The 21621-nt window shown below is 37.8% G+C and overlaps 2 protein-coding genes across 4 annotated transcripts; one reads left to right on the top strand and one right to left on the bottom strand.

The window, feature by feature from the left end:
* The first annotated feature begins 294 nt into the window (after window positions 1-294).
* LOC132264967 (lysozyme c-1-like) lies at window positions 295-5815 on the top strand. Its single transcript, XM_059765325.1, has 3 exons — window positions 295-526; window positions 633-696; window positions 2472-5815. The coding sequence occupies exons 1-3, from the start codon at window positions 299-301 to the stop codon at window positions 2627-2629; spliced, it is 450 nt and encodes a 149-aa protein (XP_059621308.1). The 5' UTR covers window positions 295-298; the 3' UTR covers window positions 2630-5815.
* On the bottom strand, window positions 5420-21224 carry LOC132264958 (uncharacterized). Of its 3 annotated transcripts, XM_059765315.1 has the most exons (7): window positions 21021-21224; window positions 17194-17295; window positions 13814-14323; window positions 12018-12186; window positions 11857-11951; window positions 9321-11754; window positions 5420-7700 (listed from the first exon to the last, which is right to left on the bottom strand). In XM_059765315.1, exons 1-7 carry the CDS (start codon window positions 21159-21161, stop codon window positions 7648-7650), a joined length of 3504 nt encoding a protein of 1167 aa, XP_059621298.1. In that variant the 5' UTR covers window positions 21162-21224; the 3' UTR covers window positions 5420-7647. The 3 variants fall into 3 exon arrangements, with proteins under 3 accessions (XP_059621298.1, XP_059621296.1, XP_059621297.1); XM_059765313.1 differs by having other exon boundaries at window positions 11857-12186; XM_059765314.1 differs by lacking the exon at window positions 21021-21224 and adding an exon at window positions 17372-17547 and having other exon boundaries at window positions 11857-12186.
* Window positions 21225-21621: the final 397 nt, after the last annotated feature.

The raw sequence follows: 21621 nt of genomic DNA, 5'->3' as shown, positions 1-21621 counted from the left end.
TCAGGTTGTTTTAGCTAAGAACTTGAGAATTCTTCAAATCAGTGCTTCGGAAGCTGCAGAAAAGTGCGGATCTTCGTCACCTGGTGAACACCTGAAGAGGAGATTATCTGACGATTGGATTTGCGGCAAGAGACAAAAGGTTCGAAGGGTGATTAAAGTGTCTCAGCACACAAATTTACAATCGCGATACAATTCCATTGAACTGTTTCGGCGCGCTTTCCGCTCTTCGCGCGCGGTATAAAAGCAGAAAGTTCTGGCGGAATTTGCCAGATTTGCCACAACAATCTCGCGTGTGAGGATGAAAGTGACTTTCGTTGTGCTTTTGGCGCTTGTCGCCGCCCTTCTGCGTCCCAGCGAGGGACGCAAGTTCACCAAGTGCGAACTCCTGCCGATCCTCCTGGACGAGGGCTTTCCGCTGGAGGAGATTTCCGACTGGCTGTGCGTCATTCAGACCGAGAGTTCGTACAACAGCTCCGCCATCGGAGGGCCCAATACGAATGGATCATTTGATTACGGGCTGTTTCAGGTAATCAGCAATCGACACACGCCTTCACATTATTAGTCACAGATCGTAAAGCGATTAAATTAAATTGTGAAGATTGCGTGACATTGAGCAAAACAATCCTTTGCAGATCAACGAGAATTACTGGTGTGACGACGGAGGACTTTCCAATGACTGCAACATCGACTGCAAGGGTGAGTTTAGTCGACTAAATGGACGATATTTTGACGAATAGGGGAGAGCGGGGAAGAATGGATCTAGGACAGCTTCGAACAGCGCATTTTCCGAACAGATAATTGAACTTAAGTTACGTATTTTCACAATTTTCACTTAAACAGCGCTGATAAAGTTTGATAGCTTGACGTTTTTCATTTTATTCATGATATTTTTGCAAGAATGCTTCTAGATTAGAAAAACTAATGAAAATCCTTAAGTTTCCTTTCCATTAGATATTTTGGATGATTCATTTGCCATTAAATAATGCTTTTCAGGCATTTTTAGGCTCTCTTTTTGGGCCTCTTTATGCCGCAATCGTTAAATGCTGGATTAAAATAGATGCAGCATTTATTTGACAGTTTTGTATGGAGAACTGTCAAATGCTGCATAAATTTTAATCCAGTATTTAACTTGGCCGGCGTAAAGAGGCTCAAAAATTACCCTAAAATGGGGCAATTTTGTACAAAATGCTGTAAAATTGAAAAACCCTGGATTTTCTGACTCAGAAGACCAAATCGACGGGTGAATCGAAGACTATCAAAAGTCGTTTTTTGATAGTTGACGTCTTATGTCTGTTTGGATTGATCTTAATGTCTTCTTATCACGTGTGAAAACATTACATTGAGTGCATTGGCAAAAAATAAAGAAATAAGATTTTTCTTAAAAACTCCGCGTGTAGAAAATTTCTCAATGTTGCGTTGAAAAGTATGAAAAGTCGACTTTTAATAGTTTTCGCCGCACAAATCATCCTGATCGGAATTTTATAATCATTATTCGATGAGCTAAAAAGACCTCAATTTTGCAGTTTTAAATCTTTTCACTGTTAAATTGACAAGAAACCAAGCCAGAAACCCTTCGTGAGTGTCTTTCGGTTTATAGACGGGAGACGAAAGTGTGAAAAAATGGGCAGGAAAAATGAAAAAAGTTGATTTTTATGGTGAAAACACAGCATTTTGCTCATACCATCTCGGCTCGGTCCCGTCAGATTCCCTTCAGAATTTTGGTCTGCAGATCAACTTTTGGCGCCTTCACACAATCTGATTTTCTCCACAATTATGGCTCATTATGGACGGAATCATTCAATTTTTGAGTTTTTTCCACAATATAAATTCATTTCAATGACAATTTTCTCGATTTTCCATATGAAATTTGTCTATTTTGACCACTTTGACAGCAAGCGCATTGTCAGACACGTCAAACTCAAATTCAGCGCGGGTTGCCCAACGTAAAATCTGCAGGCACACACTCGACATAGAAATGTGAGCAGGAAGGAAAATACACGATTCGCGTGGGGAAGAAAGAGACGTTCGTGAACAAATTACAAATGCTGTGTTTTCACCATTACGAATTGTTTGAAAAAAAGTACACGAAGACTATCAAAAACCGACTTATTGTAGCAAATTTTCCCAATTCGTCTATTAATTCTTCGTATTTTAGTTAATATTTCAACAAATAACAGTGGAAAAACCCGGGAAATATTGCATAAAAATAGAATTGAGCAATTTTATCAATTTACTGAAAGATAACAGAGAGTTTATGGGAAAATTAGGAAAATTTCAAAGCAAAATGAACTCTCAAACTTCAAATCGCTCTACTGAAAAATGGCGATTTTGACTTTTTATAGTTTTCGAGGCACCCGTCGAAATAGAATTTCCCTCTGACGCTTAATCATTGTGGAAAATACGTGGAAAGTCGGGCAACATTATTTCTTCTCCTTTGAGTGCTAAATCCTCCGTCTTAAATCCTCCCGCAGATCTGCTGGACGACAATCTGTCGGACGATCTGCAGTGCGTGAAGAAGATCTACGCGCGCCACGGCTTCTCGGCGTGGAACGGCTGGAAGAAGTGGTGCCAAGGCGCCAAGCCCAGCTTCACCGAGTGCCTGAGCATCGGCTGTCGGCCGCTGAAGTGAAACGCACGCCTTTCATCATAGCTTTCAATAATATTTTATATATTATTTTTTTGTTACATTCATTATGTAATGTAAAGAATTTACAATATGGATTCATTAGTAAAACTGAGAAAATTATTCCATCCTTTTCTCAAACATTCCTCGCTTTCTTTCTTTCTTTTTCTTTTATCCTCTCGCAAGATTTTTTGTTTTTTCGTCTGTCTTCTTCATCAAAACTTGCATGCTTTTGAATGGTGAAAATCATTTGAAAAAAATTAAAGTTTATGTGAGAATTAAATGTCCAACTTTTCCCGGAAGATTGTTTAACTTCATTCTTGCGATTTTCACTCCTTTTTCTTCTCTCTTTTCTTTACATTCAACAACAATTAATATTGCTCATTTGCAGTGTTGTGTGATTTTTCTCTGCATCGAATCATTCTTTTCTTTTCTTTTTGGTAAATGAATCTGTTTTTTTCCTTTATTTTTGAATGCAAATAAACATTAAAGAGATTTATTACAAAAAAAAGACACTTTTCAGCTTCTGGAAGTATGATTAAAAAAAAGATTCATAAAGAAAAAAACTGGTGAAAATCAATATTAATTTCATTGATATCTTCTTGGTTTGTGTTTTTCTCATCTTGTTTTTTTTTTCTTTTAGCAGAAGCCTAAAATTTATTACAATTAATTACATTATGTTATGTATATGACTTAGTTTTGCTCTCTTGCATTTTCTCAAACGTCTCAAATTTTCTCCCATTTCACACAGAAATTCTTTCTCTCTCTTTCTCTCTCTCTGAAAAACGCATAAAATTGTCTTTCGACAGTTTTGTTGGCGAAAACAAAAATAGAGAAGGTAAAAATGAAGGTGATTTTATGAGTTTTCTTTTCCTCATTTCTGCTTCCTTTTCTCCATGATTTTTCTTCTTTTCATTCTTTTCATTTTTTAATATTGTAGGTCGTTCAAAATGCCTCTTTTTCCATCAACTCAGCTCACAAATGTTTTCAACACAAATTGGGGGTGGTTCTCTTATCAAATGTCTCACGTTTTTCTCCTTCTTTCCTCTTTTTTTTCTTTAATACAAGATTACTTAGCACTGTTTTTCTTCTCCTTCTTCTTCATTTACTCTAACAATTTTTTTTTACGCAAGGAAAATTTGCAGTGAAACATGAAATGTGATTGCATGAAACATCGCATGGGTTTCATGTGAGTGTTTCATGAGTGTTGCTTCTTTTCGTGATTTCATTGGCAAATTTCACCCTTTTTTCTTGGTGGCTCTTTCTCAATGCACTTTCTTCTTTATCAGTTCTTTTCCACTCTCTTCCACACACTCTCTCTCTCTCTCTCTCGCTCTATCACTAGAATATCCTCTGTTGTCACGCTTCAGTGCGCAAAAGAACGTGGTATACAATTAACACCGCCTCACCTCAAATATTCCTTTCTTTCTCTCTTTCTTTCGCTCTCTCTCTCTCTCTCTTGTCGCTAAAAATCCTTTTTACAAGTGTGTGTTTTTTTTTATACTTCTTTAGATCCTATTCATTATATCTATATCTTTATATATATGTATCATTAATTATTAAATAAATTAAAATATACATTTATTACCGCATTATTATGGTTTTCTCTTCATAAATTTTCCTCTCTTTCTTCCTTCACTGCTCAAAAAACAGAAAACAGAAAACAAAGATATTTAGTACAATTTATAAGGACTTTTTCTTCTTCTTCTTCTTTCTCCAGTATCGTTTTTTTTTTTGCTCCTCAAAATCTCACCTTTTCTCTTTTCATAATAATGCGCATTTCCACAGGCAAAAAGAGTCTTTTCTGCAGAGAAAATCAAGCGTATTTGAAAGGTCACACATTTTTTCTCTCTCTCTTCCACTTTTGAAATAAATCCGAAAATAGTACTTTTTTTTTGGCAGGACTGATTTTCTTCCCTCATTTTCTTTTCCTTGGAGTATTTAATGCTTTTTTTTTCCCCCAATTTACCCTGCAAATCAATTGATTTTCTCTCCTCGTCGGAACACATTTTTCTTTTTCTTCATTTTTATCATTCTTCTTTGCATTTTTTGCGCTGCGCTTCTTCGAACGTGTCAAAATTGTCACACAATTCAATACAAAAATATATAATTTTTATGTGTTGTTGTTGTGTTTATTTTTTAATAGCTATTTTAGTGGAGCACAAGATAAATAGGGGGATTTTAAGAAGTTGTGGAAATTTTATCCTTTCTTGGAAGTTTTTACACAAATAATTCCGTGCTTTTTCATTCTATTTTTCACGCTATTTTTTCCCCCAAAGATTTCTTTCATCTCTCGAATAACAGAAAAACTTAAGAAATACTCGCATTTCTTCACAAAATTATCTTTCTCTCTCTCTCTCTTGTCGCTCTCTTATGTTAATAGTTTGATAACAATATTCTTCTCATGCGCGCGTGATTTTCTGGATTTCCTTTCGTTCGTCTGCATTTTTTTTTTAATAATGTTTTAATTCAGCAATAAATACAAATTCAAGGACTTTCTCACGTCGCTTCACGCTAAGATTGGATATTTTTCTTGTTTGTTTGTTGTGTTTGTGTGTGTTTTTTTTGCTTGCATTCTTTTTCCTCTTTTTCTCCTTTTTGTTTTTAAAAATGGTAAGATTTCCACGATAAGTGTTGTTTTTTTAAACGCTATTTGTTTTCCATCTTCGCAATGAAAAAAGATTTTGTCAAAATTGAAAACTTTCTTTTATTTTATTGACAAATTAAATCATCATCAACGTGTTTTCGGACAGAGAATTTTTCTTTTATTATTATTATCATGGCAATTAGAAGATGTTTTTCTCTTGACGATGCAAATTCAACGGAAAAGAAGAAAGAAAACACTGATTTTTTTACTGCTATTTTTCTTTTGTCTCTTGTGAAATCCTTTCATTGCGAATATTTTTCACCACATGAATTTTCTTATTTTTCTTTTCCACCTTTTACAAATTTGTTATCATCTATTGTTCTTACAATTACAACTTAAAATTCAATTTCTTCTCTTTCTCTCTCATTTTTTTTTTATATATCTATAACGTGTTTTTTTTCTCTGTTCATTCAAATATTTTATATATATATATATATATATATATATATATATATATATATGGATATATCAATTTTTGCCTTACAATTATTACATTCTTTTTACAAACAGCACAGATTTTTTTCTTCTTCTTATCTTCACTTTTTTCTCTTTTTTAAATAATGATTTCTTCTTTTCTTTCTCACTTTTTTCCGTTCAACTCTAAATTTTTTTTTTGGAGATGAAAAGCTGTTAAAATGTAACAGAATTTATTTCTATTTCTCATTTTTTTTTTTTAAATTTGGTTTCTTTTTGTCAAATTGTTGCGACAATAAAATTTTTTTATTTTCAATTTGCTCAGTATTTTTCTCAGATTTAAAAAACAAAAAAAAACAACTAAATTGACTCAATAAACTAATATCATAAACAATCGCTTTTATTCCTTTTTTTGAATAAATCAACTGCTAAATTGTCGCTTTTGCATCTTTTCTCCTCTTCTTCTTCTTGTTTTCTTTTTCACGGGGCTGATGATGAAATGAATTTATTTCTTTTTCTTTCTCTTTTTAATGTATAATAGTCAATTGGCTTCGCGATCTATTATAAACAATTACAGCTAATTGATTAAACTCCAATTTGGTATGATTTTTCATTTTTTTTTCTTGTTACTTTTATTCACACACGCGCGCGCGCACATTCAGTTTTTTTCTTCTTTCTTTTAGATTTAAACGCTGCTTTAAGCCGTGTTAGCACTAATAATATTTCATTTCAACACCACACAATCACACGCCGCATTCACGCGTTCTTCTCCTTTTGCTCATCATCAAAGAATGAAAAATGAGGAGAAATTCTCTCTTTCTCTCGCTTTCTTTCATTTCACATTCACGCCATTTTACAATTGTTATTACAAATAATGTCACGAAAAGGTCCCATTTTTTTTTAATCCTTATTCTCCAATCAACAACATTGTTGTTGTTGTTTCCACTCCATAAAACATGCATGATTTCTTTTCCTAATTTCACGCGTTCACGTTGTTGTTGTTTTTCTTCTTCTTTTTGCAAGACAAATTGTCGATATATTTTTATATTTTTTTTCTTCATCAATCTTACAAATTATTTCTCTCTTTCTTTCATCTCCTTAGCAACTAAATTCTAAGACGACGGGATTTTCTCTTAAGTATTGGTGTTTGTTGTGTGTTTTGTTGATCCATCAACTTCTACCGCCTTTCCGGACAATTAAAAGAGCCTAGAGTTGATATTCTCTCTCTATAAATGATCTTCGGGATGTCAAATGTGTGTTTTTGTGTTTTGTGTTTGTGTGTTTATGAGTCAAATGCGAATAGAAATGTTGTCGCATGTCCTGAAAATTCTCCTAAACCACTTTTTCTTTCTCTCCTCCTCCTCAAGCCAAAATCTCCCTTGCATTCCATTCAATTTATATGAACTACCTAAAGCGATTAATCGTTATTTAATTTGCTATCAAGTTTTCATCTTTCCTTCTTTCTTTCATTTTTTAAATATTCTGTATTCTATCTGTATATATACTTTATCTCACATCTCATTTAATGTACAATACACAATTATTCTTTATATAGTTTTTCTCTTCCTTTCCTAATCTTCCGTTGTTAGTTCAAGTGGTAATTTTTTTTTTTCGATAAATATTTTCTCTTCTTTCACACGCTTTTCTTCATCTCTCTCTCTCTCTTTTATTTTCAGCAATATTATTGTGTTAATTTCTAGAACCAATTAGTTTTTCCTCTTCCTCAATCATTTCTTCATCATCATCATCAATTTACGTTACTTTTCTCTCTCATTTTATCAGTTATTTCGGACACTTTTTCTACCCTTTTTCTTCTTTTAGTATTATTTAGTTTCTGCTCAGTTTTTCCGTTTTTTTTTAGTATGTCTTAAAGAGTTTTCCTCTCTCCTCTGCTTTGCACAACTTCTCGCCTGAATTCTTTTAATCTCTCTCCTGTGCTGTCCTCCAACCGAAGAACACCACTTTATTGGCCATCGTAGTACTTGACACCGTCATTTCCAGCGACATTCTCCCAAGCTGAAATCAAACACACAAAATGCAACCATTATTAACCTCTCCTCATTGTCCATCGCAGCTTTGCTGCACTTTGCAAGACTTTAAACAGCGACTGTCGATGAAATAAAGCACATTTATTTCATCAATACTCATCTAATTGTATTGAAATGTCAATCAATCAGCTTTTTGAGACTCAAATTGACGTTGAAAATTGAGATTTTCATTCCCAAAAGGATATTTTTCACTTCGTTGACAGCATTTCTAATTCGACGGGTGCCTCGAAAACTATAAAAAGTCAAAATTGCCATTTTTCAGCAAAGCGAGTTCAAAATTTTGCAATTAAACAGCTGCGAAATTTGCCAAATTTACTTCAAAATACTCAAAATGCCTTCAAATCGTTCGTTAAAGTGAAAATATTGCTCTGTATTTTTTATTTTGTAAATGTTTTATTGGTATTTATTGAAATTTTTCACTAAAATGTGGCAAAATTAATAGAAAATCTGAAAATATTACTTTTCAAAGTCGATTTTTAATGGTTTTTGAGTCGATTTTACAAAAAAAATCAACTTTTCATACTTCAATTGAACTTTTTCTTAATGTTTTCAAGTGAAAAAATTTAAAAGATATGAAAAATATTCATTTAAAGTCCAAAAAAACATTTTAGGATAATTCTGAAAATCTATAATTATTTTCTAAAAAGACGTTTTATGCATTTGACTGCAATTTTTGAGACATTTTTCTTGGAAAAATTGTTGAAGATTTGACTTTTCATTCGCAAAACATGACAATTTTTTTCCATTTGTGCTTTTTAGATAAATAAGATTTTTTTCTATTGTCTCATAAGATACAAATCTTAAAATTCTTGTACAGAAAGAACAAATAAAAGACTTTTCAAAAATACATAAGACGAAAACTATGATAAATCGACTTTTCATAGTTTTCCATTCACCCGTCGATCTATCACTGGCAGAGTTTTATCAACAAATCACCTCATTATTCTAATGCAAATTCAACTAACAAAACCATCAATTAACCCAGAAACTCTTATTATGTTTGGCTCTTGATGGAAAATACACAATTTCACTCGCAAAATCGCCACTAATCTCTAATTAAGGGGAATTTTAATCAATTAGAAATGAGTAAATTGAAAATTTAGCATTGATTTCGCTACGAAATTTGCTGAATTTACATCAAATCATTTAAAACATCTTCTAAATCGTTCACTCATTTAATATTTTGGTTAAGTTTAAAAGTATTTACTGGAATTATTGACTAAAAAAAAGGCAAAGTTAAGAGAAAAGAACTGAAGATATTACTTTTCAAAGTCAATTTTGAATCAATTTCAAGAAAATTTTTATCCAAAAAGTGCTAAAAATCAAGTTATCATACATTAAATGATCTTTTTGCAATGATTTCAAGTAAAAAAACTGAGTCTAAGATCATTTTAAGCAAGTCTAGAATGAATATGTTTATCAAAGTGACGTTTAATGCTTTTGACTGCAATTTGAGACAATTTTCTTAGAACAAATCTTTCAGTGTAAACGATGAAATTATCGACTTTTCATAGTTTTCAAATCGCCCAATCGAATTATAGTTTAAAACTAAAGTGGAAAAGCAATAAAGCAATGAAGTAAAACTCACCCAATCCCACAAAGTTGACAATCTTGTCGTGATTGTACGTGGTGAGAATGAGCTCTTCTCCGGCGGGCGCCACATATCTCACGTTCAGCTTCTTGCCGCACATTCGCCGCTGGATTTGCATGATGTTGGCACTGTCGTCGGCGTGCGTGAATGCAATCTGGGCGGGAATCGACGCAATAATGGACGAATCTCTCTCCTCCACACGCACCGTCGGCGTCGTGTCGTTCACGTAGAGATGCTCCATACTCGTCTGCACGCTCACGCACGCCTTCAGAATGGGCATCGGGTCGCACTTGTCGCTATCCTCCTCGTCCACATCCACATCCTCATCCTCCTCCTCTTCCTCCTCCTCCCCATCCTGCCGCCCGGGCGGCGTCTGGCGTCCGGAATCGTCCGAGGAGTGATTCAAGTGCGCCTCCGATGCACTCGTGTCCGTCGTGGCGTCGTGCGGCTCCGTGGAGGCGCTGGAGCCGTCATAGCCGGCGTCGCTGCTCTCCAGCAAGTGCAGCTCATTCTCATTGAAGTCCCCGAAGAGCAGTTGGCTGTTGATGTCGAAGCCAAATGTGATGCCCTCGTTGAGTTGATAGCGATCATTGTCATTGAGAATGATCACCGCCGGCCGCCGCTCCTCTGTCGCCGCCGTTGCCGTGGCAGCCGCCTTGGTCTGCTTCACCTTGTGACTCTTCGTCACCGTGATCTCTTCACTCTCCCTTGGCATATTCTCACTCCTGCTGACACTGCTCACGAGTGCCGGAGATTTCAATTGATCAACAAGTGACATTTTCACAGCCAAATTTGGACTTACACTAGCATTACAATTACTGCTAAGATTGTTACTACTAACACTAACACTACTATTACTTGATACGATTGATTTTGATTTTTTCGTCGTCATCTCGACGTTGGGAACAACACTCTTCGCCGCCTGTTGCTGCTGCTGCTTCGACTTGACAGTCTTCTCCAGCGCCGGATAGTGATCGATGCTGCTGAAGTACGCGCTCGTGTCGTTCTCCACACTCTTCGACTTCTGCAGCTGACTCTTGCCACCCTCCATGCTGCTCTTGATCACATCCGCCACGCTCGCCTGAATCACGCCATTCATCATCACTGGACTCCTCTTCTCGCCCTCATCGCCATCCGACAGCTCCACGGGCACCGATCGCAGCACGACGCTGCTCTGGCTCTTGTAGCTCGCCGTCGTGCTGCCGCTGTTGGTGGACGCCGTCTCCACGGTCTCCTGATTGCCACTGGAGTGCCTCAGCGGCATGGCCGGCCAGTTGTCCTTCAGCTGGAAGCGCTGCTGCTGCTGCTCCTGACTCACAACATTGGCTATCCGCGCAATGTCTGCGTACGACGCCTGCGGCGGCGTCGAGGACGTCGTGACACTGAGTCCCAGCGACAGGGACGACTCCACGGGCAGCGAGTGGACAGAATCGAGATCACTGGAGTCGGATTTCTCCGATGGCGGCACGGAAGATGTGGATTTGCGTCGATCATTCACATACACGTCGCGATCATTGGTGAAATGACTACTGGTTTGATGATTGTAGACTGCTTTGGCACGATTCTGCTGACCACCACTCGTCGTGTGCTCCTGGCGCTGATCCTGCTGCTTCTTCGGCGTCACGCGCGCATCCACCTCGAGTGGCGTCACAATGATATTCTGCCTCTTCTTTGCCTTCTTCTTCTTCGTCACCACATGAAATTCCGCCATTTCATACGTGGCCGACATCGATTCCACCGACAGCGACTGCTGATCGTCCTTCTTCTGCTTGAGATTCCCACCCACAAGACTCAGCTCCTTGCTCGCCGCCGCCGCCGCCGCCGCCTTGCTGCTCTTCTCCTTCTTCGGCTGCTCCGCCACCGCCATCACATCACTCTCGCCCAAGTACGACAACTCCTCCGTGCCCCACGATCGCCGCTCACCGCGCTTGGCGCCCTTGTGCGCCGCCGCCGCCGCTCCCGCGAGCAGCGGCGTCGTCTCCGACACCGCCTTCTTCGCATTCTTCGCACGCAGCGTCACACCACTGCTCTCCGCCCTGGCAATCTCCTCCAGCTTGCTGCTGCTGCTCAGCTCGTCCATCGAGTTGCTCTTCTTCAGCTTATTATTATTGTCGCCGCCGTCCTTCTTGCCGCCGCCATTCTTCTCCTTCTTCGTCACCAGCGGCACACTCGTGCCGCCGTTGCTCTTCTTCTTCTTGCGCGTACTCTCGCTACTCTCAATGAATCGCACCAGAGTATCAATATTATCACGCCCACGGAAGCCGTCAATCTCATGAGAATTCTTCGTGATTGTGTTCCGCTCCGACTTGGAGATCTTCTTCTTCGTCTTCGCCGTCTGTGACTGCAATTGCGCCTGCTGCGGCTGCTGTGGCACAGTCACCGTGGCCGTTGCATTGAAAGTATTCACAGAATTGCCATTCTCATCCGTCTTCTGCTAAGACCGAAAAAAAAAATTTCACAGCATTAAAGCATAACAAGAAGAAATCAAATTTCATATGACAATAAGCACAATGGTGAAGAGGAACATTCTTACATCTCTGGAGCCCTGCTTTGCCGGAATCTTGTGTGTCAGCGACGCCTGGACACTCTTGCCGCCGTCCGCCGTCGACGGTGTCACGACGCTGCTCACTGAATTGTAGGATGAGTTTAGTTGCAGAGGAGATGTCATTTCAATTGCCTCACGGCCTACAATACCAGAAACTTTTTGTCCGGTGAACTGTGCAAATTCCACTCCCGTGTCCACAGCCGACACCCCGACGGCGCCCGACGTCAGATCAATCTTCTTCTGTGATGTGTAATTCGCCCTCGGGATCTTGTTCAGGGAATTCTTGTCGTAACTCTCGCCGCCAACGTCGCCGTGATTCTGCAATTATTCATAGAGTGTTTTTTTTTAAATAAAGAGTTGCTGAAGTGCGTTTATTGCTTTATTGCACCCTGCGATTGCTTTTCATTGTGATTAGTGACAATTTTCAGTGAAAAAAACATCCCAAAATGATTAAAATTCTCTAGAAAGTTAAGTGATAAAATTATTATTAAATTCTCAGAATGATTCCAATGAACATTTCAACGCAGAATAATTTAATAAAATCAAACTATGCTTTATTTATTACTTCAAATTTTAATTAAACACTTTGATTTATCAATTGTAATTAAACTTTATACCGACGGTTGCCCCGAAGACTATCAAAAGTCAAAATCGCCATTTTTTAGTAGAGCGATTTGAAGTTTGAGATTTGATATTTCTTTGAAATCTTACTAATTTTTACATAAACTTCCTGTTATCTTCCAGTAAATTGATAATATTGCTCAATTCTATTTTTATGCAATTTTTCCCAGGTTTTTCCACTGTTTTTTGTTGAAATATTAACTAAAATACGAAGAATTAATAGACGAATTGGAAAAATTTGGTACAAAAAGTCGGTTTTTGATAATTTTTGTGTATTTTTTTTCAAACAATTCGTAAAAATCAATTTTTTACATTTTTCCTGCCCATTTTTTCACACTTTCGTCTCCCGTCTATAAACCGAAAGACACTCACGAAGGGTTTCTGGCTTGGTTTCTTGTCAATTTAACAGTGAAAAGATTTAAAACTGCAAAATTGAGGTCTTTTTAGCTCATCGAATAATGATTATATAATTCCGATCAGGATGATTTGTGCGGCGAAAACTATTAAAAGTCGACTTTTCATACTTTTCAACGCAACATTGAGAAATTTTCTACACGCGGAGTTTTTAAGAAAAATCTTATTTCTCTATTTTTTGCCAATGCACTCAATGTAATGTTTTCACACGTGATAAGAAGACATTAAGATCAATCCAAACAGACATAAGACGTCAACTATCAAAAAACGACTTTTGATAGTCTTCGATTCACCCGTCGAACATTAATTGCATCATAAATGAGTGCAATTTCATATCTTTTCCCCTGTCAAAATTCTACGAGTGTCAAGAGAAGCAAATATTTGATTGTAATTAAATCCCAATAGAAACTCTCAAGTAAAGTGATCACATTAAAACATTTCATTGCTGTATCAAATTTCGCACACAACTGAAAAGATTTTGTAAACAAAACTCTGAAGAAGTTCATTAATCTCTGTCTCATTTTCCCTCAACATCTTATTATTTGTGCCACTCAATAAAAGTCCAAAATTATTGTCAGCAGAATTCATGATCGCATTAGAAGATTTTATCAGTGACTTTTTCATCTGTGTTTGTATTTGTGATTTTCGTGAGACTCTTTATCACACTTGGATAACTTCCAAGAGCGCGAATATTGCACTCGATTCTATCTGCCACTCATCAAGATGCTTCTCTCTCTCTTTCTCTCTTGTTCTCTTGCTCTTGAGCGGAAAATGCACTGAGAGACACTTGAGCAGAGCATCTTTCGCCTGACCAGCGACTGAAGCCTCTGCGTGACTTGCACAAACGCCAACTTCCTCTCTTCCTCCCAATCTGAATCTCAGCCTGTGAATAATGTGCGGAGCAACTCACCTGCAACAGTGTGTCATGCTCGTGATGCTGCACATCGTCGCTAATCCGTATCTTGCCGTCACTCCTGACCAGAACGACGCTCGTCTCCACATCGCCGCCGCCGCCGTGCAACTTGCGCTCGCGCTTCTCCACCAAATCCGACGCCACGGCGCTGAACATCAGCGGAAGAATCTCCGGCACGACTTTCCGCACGCCGCCGCCGCCGCCGCCGCCGCCGCGCTTCTCACTGAGAAACGGCTGCGTCGCCTCGCACAGCAAATGATTCGTGGCCACATTGACATTACTGGGCAGACTTCCGCCCTCGCGCTGGCGCGACGACACCGACGTCGTGCTGTACTTCTTCTGGCGCGAATTGTGGTGCTTCCGCTGGTGATTCATGCTGCTGCCGAAGAAGTCCACATCGGCGGGATTCGCCAAGTCCTGCAACGAGCCGCCAGACTGTCGTGACGCCTTAAATTCGTAGTTCAACTCCAAAGCCTGCTCCTGAATCTCCGCTCGCTGAAGCAGTTTCTGCAGAAAAAACAGAAAGAAATTCGTTATTTTCCATCATTTTTCATTGCACGAATTCGGCAACATTTGCAATTCGTCTGTACAAATTCTCCCAAAATCACCACGCAAAATTATCCACACTAGATTACAAACCGACGGGTGCCTCGAAAACTATAAAAAGTCAAAATTGCCATTTTTCATCAAAGCGAGTTCAAAATTTTGCATTAAAACAGCTGCGAAATTTGACAAATTTACTTCAAAATACTCAAAATGCCTTCAAATCGTTCGTTAAAGTGAAAATATTGCTCTGTATTTTTTATTTTGTAAATGTTTTATTGGTATTTATTGAAATTTTTCACTAAAATGTGGCAAAATTAATAGAAAATCTGAAAATATTACTTTTCAAAGTCGATTTTTAATGGTTTTTGAGTCGATTTTATACAAAAAATCAACTTTTCATACTTCAATTGAACTTTTTCTTAATGTTTTCAAGTGAAAAAATTTAAAAGATATGAAAAATATTCATTTAAAGTCCAAAAAAAAAAAAAACATTTTAGGATAATTCTGAAAATCTACAAATATTTTCCAAAAAAGACGTTTTATGCATTTGACTGCAATTTTTGAGACATTTTTCTTGGAAAAATTGTTGAAGATTTGACTTTTCATTCGCAAAACATGACAATTTTTTCTCCATTTGTGCTTTTTGGATAAATAAGATTTTTTTCTATTGTCTCATAAGATACAAATCTTAAAATTCTTGTACAGAAAGAACAAATAAAAGACTTTTCAAAAATACATAAGACGAAAACTATGATAAATCGACTTTTCATAGTTTTCCATTCACCCGTCGAAACATTCCAATCAAAAGAGGAGAAATTATGGCCTTAAGTTTGAATGCTTTCTTAAGCAAATTAGTGTAAATACTCTAAATTTCTCTTAATCTCGATCAAATTGATTAAAAAGACACTCTTCAAAAGCATCAATTCTGATAGAAAATCATCAGAAAAAGACTTTTTCTATGGCAAATTTGAATTGAAATATCTTCAGAAAATTGATTCCAACAATTTTCCATGCATTTCTCAAACAATTTGCATGGCAAAATGTCGCATGAATTCATGTGTTAACAACACTGTTTCAAAGAACAACCTTGCGCTGAAAATGATATTGAGAAGACTTTTTGCACAACCTTTTTCTTACATTAACTTTCTATTTGATACACTTTAAAATAAAAACTGACGAAATGCACACAACTTGAATGTCAGTCTTCTTTTCGCAATGCAAACAACGCCCGAAAAAGCATAAGAAAAAAACTCACAATTTCAGTAAAATCAATTTGATGCAAATCACATAAATTGATATTATATTGCATAACATGAATTATTAATTATTCCACACAGCAATTATTATTGTTCTATTGATGTGTTTCCGCTTTGACACATTTATTCAACGCCAACCAAGCTAGTAAAAATCTGCATGGAAGACCATGAAATTGGCACTGAATTGCAAATAAACTTTAAATGCTTAAGAAGTGAGTTAAACGACAAAACTTTTTGCAATCATACTTTGTCATCTCACACACGCGGTCATTCTTATCAACACACTTTTCTCTTCCTCCCATTCTTTCCTTACATAACAACACCGCAACACACTATGCAATAATTACTCCTCAGCATCTCTCTTCTCTCCTCTTTCGTCTCTCTTCTCTCTCTCTCTCTCTCTCCTTTCGTCTCTCGCTCGATAGTTAATCCAAATGAAAAGTGCATAGATAAAATTTAATGAGGCACCCAAGCGATACATCAGCATAAAATGACTCTTCACACTCTTTTTCCTCCACACATTCTCTCCGCTTTTCCAACCCTCCGGAAGATTTCTGCATGTGAATGTTAATTAAAAGGAAAATCGAGTCCTCGAGACGAACACAAAGACAGACAGAGAGAGAGAGAGAGAGAGAGAGAGAGAGAAGAAGAAATTACTCTCTTCTTCTTCATCTCTCAACAAAGAAAATGTGCAATTTTGCTCATCAACACTGTGAATTTTACAAAAGAAACGAAAGTAACATTGACGCTTTTCTCACTTTCAAACAGACGAGCAAAAGACACACAAGAAAACTTTGAACTTTGACTCCCTTTTCTCATCATTTTCTTGATCATCAATGATTTTCTAATTCTTCCAATTCAACGAGTGAAACGAAAACGATGAAAAATCAAAGAAATTTACCGAATTTTAACTCAAACATCCGCAAATTGTTCAATAAAGTCTTCATTATTGCCTTGTAAGAATTATTTTGTTAATATTTTAGTTGATTTTATTGGAATTTTGACTAAAATATGACAAAGTTAATAGAAAAACTGAAAATATTACTTCCTAAAGTGGATTTTTAATCAATTTCGAGTACATTTTATTGAAAAACGTGTTAAAAAATCAATTTTTCATACTTCACACAAACTTTTCTTTAGAGTTTTCAAGTGAAAAAATTTAAAAATATCAGAAATATTGATTTTACTGCAATTTGAGACATTTTTCTTAGCAGAAATGTGCGTTGTAAACTATGAAAAACTGACTTTTCATAATTTTCACACATAAAAATAGATTAATCACATAAAATATTGAATTCTTCTGACATTTTATTGATATTTATTGGAATTTTTACTAAAATATGACAAAGATAATAAATAAATCGAACAAATAACTATCCAAAAGTCGATTTTCAATCAATTTTGAGTACATTTTATCCGAAAAAGTTCTAAAAAATCAATTTTTCCAACTTCACATGAACTTTTCTACAAACTTTTCAAGTGAATCAAATGTGAAAAATATGACAAATTGACTTTTCACATACAATTCACTCATCAAATTGCATTTTAGAGCAAAAATGGATACAAAACACTCACCTTAAATGCTTCACTTTTGTGCTCACGATCCTTTGGTGTCTTATATGTGATGGCTTCATCCAGTAAAGCCTTCAATTGACCGTCATCGAAGTGTTCAAAGTTCTGCAAAACAATGAGAGAAGAAAGAAAAGTGATATAATTTCACATCAATCAGTGAAGAAAGGAGACAAAATCTAACAGAAATTGATGGTAAGATGATGAATATTGGCCTCCCATCGCAGATATGATGGAGCAATCGATGCCTAAAGTGCTCCATTTTCAATCACAATCATCAACTTGAGCAACTCAACAGCGAACACTTCATCATTGCCTGGGCCAAAATGCCAACTGAACTGCGTGATGAACATGTGAAGAACCGTAAACATGTGAAGACAGTGCATTCACTTGGCCACAAAAACCACGAGATAATGAAGCAAAAGTCCAGTGATAAGACCTTGGCAAGGCTGGTTCTTCTCTCTCGCTCTCATCCCATAGGACAGCCGAACAGCGAGAGAATGATTGCATTTCGACGGGTGAATGGAAAACTATGAAAAGTCGATTTATCATAGTTTTCGTCTTCATGTATTTTTGAAAAGCCTTTTATTTGTTCTTTCTGTACAAGAATTTTAAGATTTGTATCTTATGAGACAATAGAAAAAAATCTTATTTATCTAAAAAGCACAAATGGAAAAAAAAATTGTCATGTTTTGCGAATGAAAATTTCTCAAAAATTGCAGTCAAATGCATAAAAACGTCTTTTTAGAAAATATTTGTAGATTTTCAGAATTATCCTAAAATGTTTTTCTGGACTTTAAATGAATATTTCTCATATCTTTTAAATTTTTTCACTTGAAAACATTAAGAAAAAGTTCATTTGAAGTATGAAAAGTTGATTTTTTGTATAAAATCGACTCAAAAATCATTAAAAATCGACTTTGAAAAGTAACATTTTCAGATTTTCTATTAATTTTGCCACATTTTAGTGAAAAATTTCAATAAATACCAATAAAACATTTACAAAATTAAAAATACAGAGCAATATTTTCACTTTAACGAACGATTTGAAGGCATTTTGAGTATTTTGAAGTAAATTTGGCAAATTTCGCAGCTGTTTTAATGCAAAATTTTGAACTCGCTTTGCTGAAAAATGGCAATTTTGACTTTTTATAGTTTTCGAGGCACCCGTCGATTTGCACGTTGTTCTGAAACAGGAATCAGCCTTCATTTTCCCCTCTTATCAACTTATCTCCTCTGTGGCTTCTTTTCCCACCGCAAAACAGCCCAAAATCTCTCCCTTTCTCTCACTCTCTCTCTCTCTTTTGCTCCTTTTGTCACATTCAAATTTCACACATTTTGCGAGGAAAAAAAATGCCCGTTTAATTAGATAAATGGCGTGTGAACAGTCAATACTCTGCCACGAAAAACACTCCCTTTATTCCTCCAAACTATATCATTAACAATAATGTTTCTGGCCCAGCAAATAAAGCGCACACACATTGCGTGAATCAGCTGACATAAGAACTGAAGAAAAAAACTCTAAAGGAAATATATTTGCTTAAAAAAAAATCCCTCTCAAACCAATACGCACAATTTTTCAACACTGAGGAAAAGCATTTTCTCGCGCACATAAACACATTTTTCTCTCTCTCTTTCTCTTTCTCTCTTCTGTGCCAAACAGAAGAAACTCTCATTTTTACATATTTTCAACATATTGGCAATATATCAATTTCAAATTCAATTCAACAAACTCTCTTTTGTCCGCTCTTCACAAACATGTCTAATTCAATTATAAAAATCCACCAACGTTCGTGCAGCGCTTGTGAATTTCTTCTCCAACACAATTCTTTCACATCATTTCTTCACAGGTCAGAAACAATTCAAAATACAGCATTTGCAGAGAACATGAAAATCACAAAATATTTTGGCAAATGAAGAAGTGAGAGAAAATCTTAAGTATTTGCCAAGCATTTGTTGTAGAATTTCTCAGTCAAATCAAGCTGAGGAGGAAGAAAAAATATATAGAGAAAACTGGGGCAAATTCAGCCACTGTGATTATTTTTCCAGGTAGCAAAAGAAGAACTAAAAGATGAAAATCTCACGCAAAGACATCAGAATGTTTTGCCTTCATATTTTCAATGGAAATTTATATGGAAATTAATTTGAAATCAATAGAAAAACGCTTTTGAATTACTTTAAACGGTAAAATTAAATATTCAAACATATTTATTTCATGCAATTCATTAGAATTGTCTACAGAAATATGGATTTATTGATTCAATATGATTGAATTTATTCTATAAGAAATGCAGAAAAATGCTGAGATTTTTCCAGACAAAAAAAATTGCGTCATTTTTCAGCTCTATTTATAGGAAAAATAAATCATTTAAGTTTCATAAAGTTTCTCAATAAATATTCTTCATTTCTCTTTCTCTTTTTCTCTCTCCAAAAATTGCTCGGCTTTCCTCTATTGAATCAGTCACTTAAATCCACCCTCAATTTAACCACTTCAAGTTTATGTTGTGCTCTTAAAAAATGTAAGAACACAAGCGAAGGTCAATGCCAAAAAGAAGCATTAAATAAATTTCCCACGACACTACAAAATCCTCTATAAAATATTTACAATTTCGAGGAGAGTAAAATGAATTTTCCAATGAGAATTTCTACCAATAAAAATTGATTTATCTTTAGGGCCAACAGAGAGATCGTCTTATATTTTGACTTATCAATCATTTTCAACACAAACGCACAAGTTTTCCAACGAAGGCCAAGCAAAGTTTCACCACACAAAACTCCAGATAAAACATCCCATCAATTTTCACACATTTTCACCCCCAACAAATTTATGCTTCTCCCTTTTTTTTGGCAGGGGTCAAAACACTTGACCGGCAGGACACTTTTTCCTCCCATTCACACAGGAGGAGGAAGAAGGTCTCTTTTGGTGGAGCGCTTTCTGGTGAGGAAATCTGTGCCTCGAGCGGGTGTAAAAATAGCCAAAAGTCGAGCAACATGCGCTTTTTTGCCACCACAAATTGCCACAAGAGAAAAATTGTGACTTGAGAATTTACATTATGACAAATGTTGCCAGAGATTTCCACTGTTGGATGGTCAGGAGGACGTTTGGGAGACCATTTGGCCAAATTGCAGCCGCAGAGAAATGCTGCGAAGGTGTTTTTTCTTGTGGGCGAAGAGCGCAATTTGAATATCTATTTCTCAATTGCCTTTCGACACTCTCTTGGCGCTGAAACTGCCAATCAATCAAGCCTGGAATCAAAGAGTTGATGAGGAACACACTTTTGGAGGACAGGAAATGCCAAAGAGACTGAGATTTGAAGGAAATCTTCCCTTTCCGCACGCATTTTCGTGCATTTTCTCAAGTGTCTCGCGCCCAGAATCGTCACACGGGCTTTCGGGGAGGCTCCAGAGGCTGTGGAGGCTCCGCGGGGCGCTCGCTGTGCACCAGAAGGCGGCCACAAGGCGAGAGAGTGAAGAAACACGCCATATTGCTCGAAGAAAAGTGAACCTGTAACACAACGAGGCCATCAAGTGAGGGTGTGTGCGAGGCTCTCTCGGACATCGTCCGTGAATTTGCACGATTATTGATTTTCCAGGCACACGGGGGCCACCGGAGCAGCCTCCCGGCGCGGCGGGCCGAAGCCCGGCGGCCCTCCACACGGCATGTGGCGCCCCGCGGACGCGCCGCGGGCCGGGGAGGCGCGAGAAGGGGGGATTTTTGCAATTTCATCCGCGAGTGACACCCAAGTTGCCTCCACCACCACTAACGGCGCTCGCGGCTGTCGTGCCGTCCCGCTCCCACCCACATGCAGCCCGAGCACACCAAGTCTTTGTACCTCGCTGTCCTGGGCCGGAGGTCTGGCTGTGTCGGCGCGGGCGGCTCCGCTGTCGCTGGGGGCGCCCCTTGGCTCGCTGCTGGCGCCGGCCTCCGCCTTGTCGGGCGCCTTTGGCTGGCCGAGTTCTGGAGACGGAGCCATCTTGGATGTGCTGAAATCGCGACGAACGACTCCTTGTCCCCCACCCTCCGCCCCGCACTCGCCCCAGAGCCGCGCTACACCCCTATTGCGGCACCCTCGCGCGCCCCCCGTGTCGCTCCTCGCGCTGGCCACGCAAAAGTCCCTCCGTGTGCACGAGATGGCCCAACCTTCGCGGCCACTCTCAGTGTCCAGCCACCTTTTTTCACAGCGCCGCTCGCACAGTATTTACACGCGTCTGTGGCGCACTCACTGGTGCATTGTCCCACTCGAGTGTCCAAGCACTGCTTCACGCACGGTTTGTCCAACTAGGCGCCGAGCACGGCCTGTTTTTTCACCATTTTTCACACTTTTTCTACCCCAAATTTTTCGACGGACATTCTGAAAATCTTTGACGTTTCACCACCATCTTTCTAGCAGCTGACGTTCGCGATTCCCGCACCGTCGCCACCGCAGCGCCGCA

This window comes from Phlebotomus argentipes, unplaced genomic scaffold (genome assembly GCF_947086385.1).
Source record: "Phlebotomus argentipes unplaced genomic scaffold, Phlebotomus argentipes genome assembly contig_2, whole genome shotgun sequence".
In the NCBI taxonomy this organism is placed as follows: domain Eukaryota; kingdom Metazoa; phylum Arthropoda; class Insecta; order Diptera; family Psychodidae; genus Phlebotomus; species Phlebotomus argentipes.
Note: the sequence above shows the minus strand (reverse complement) of the source record. Positions and strands in the feature narration are given on the sequence as shown.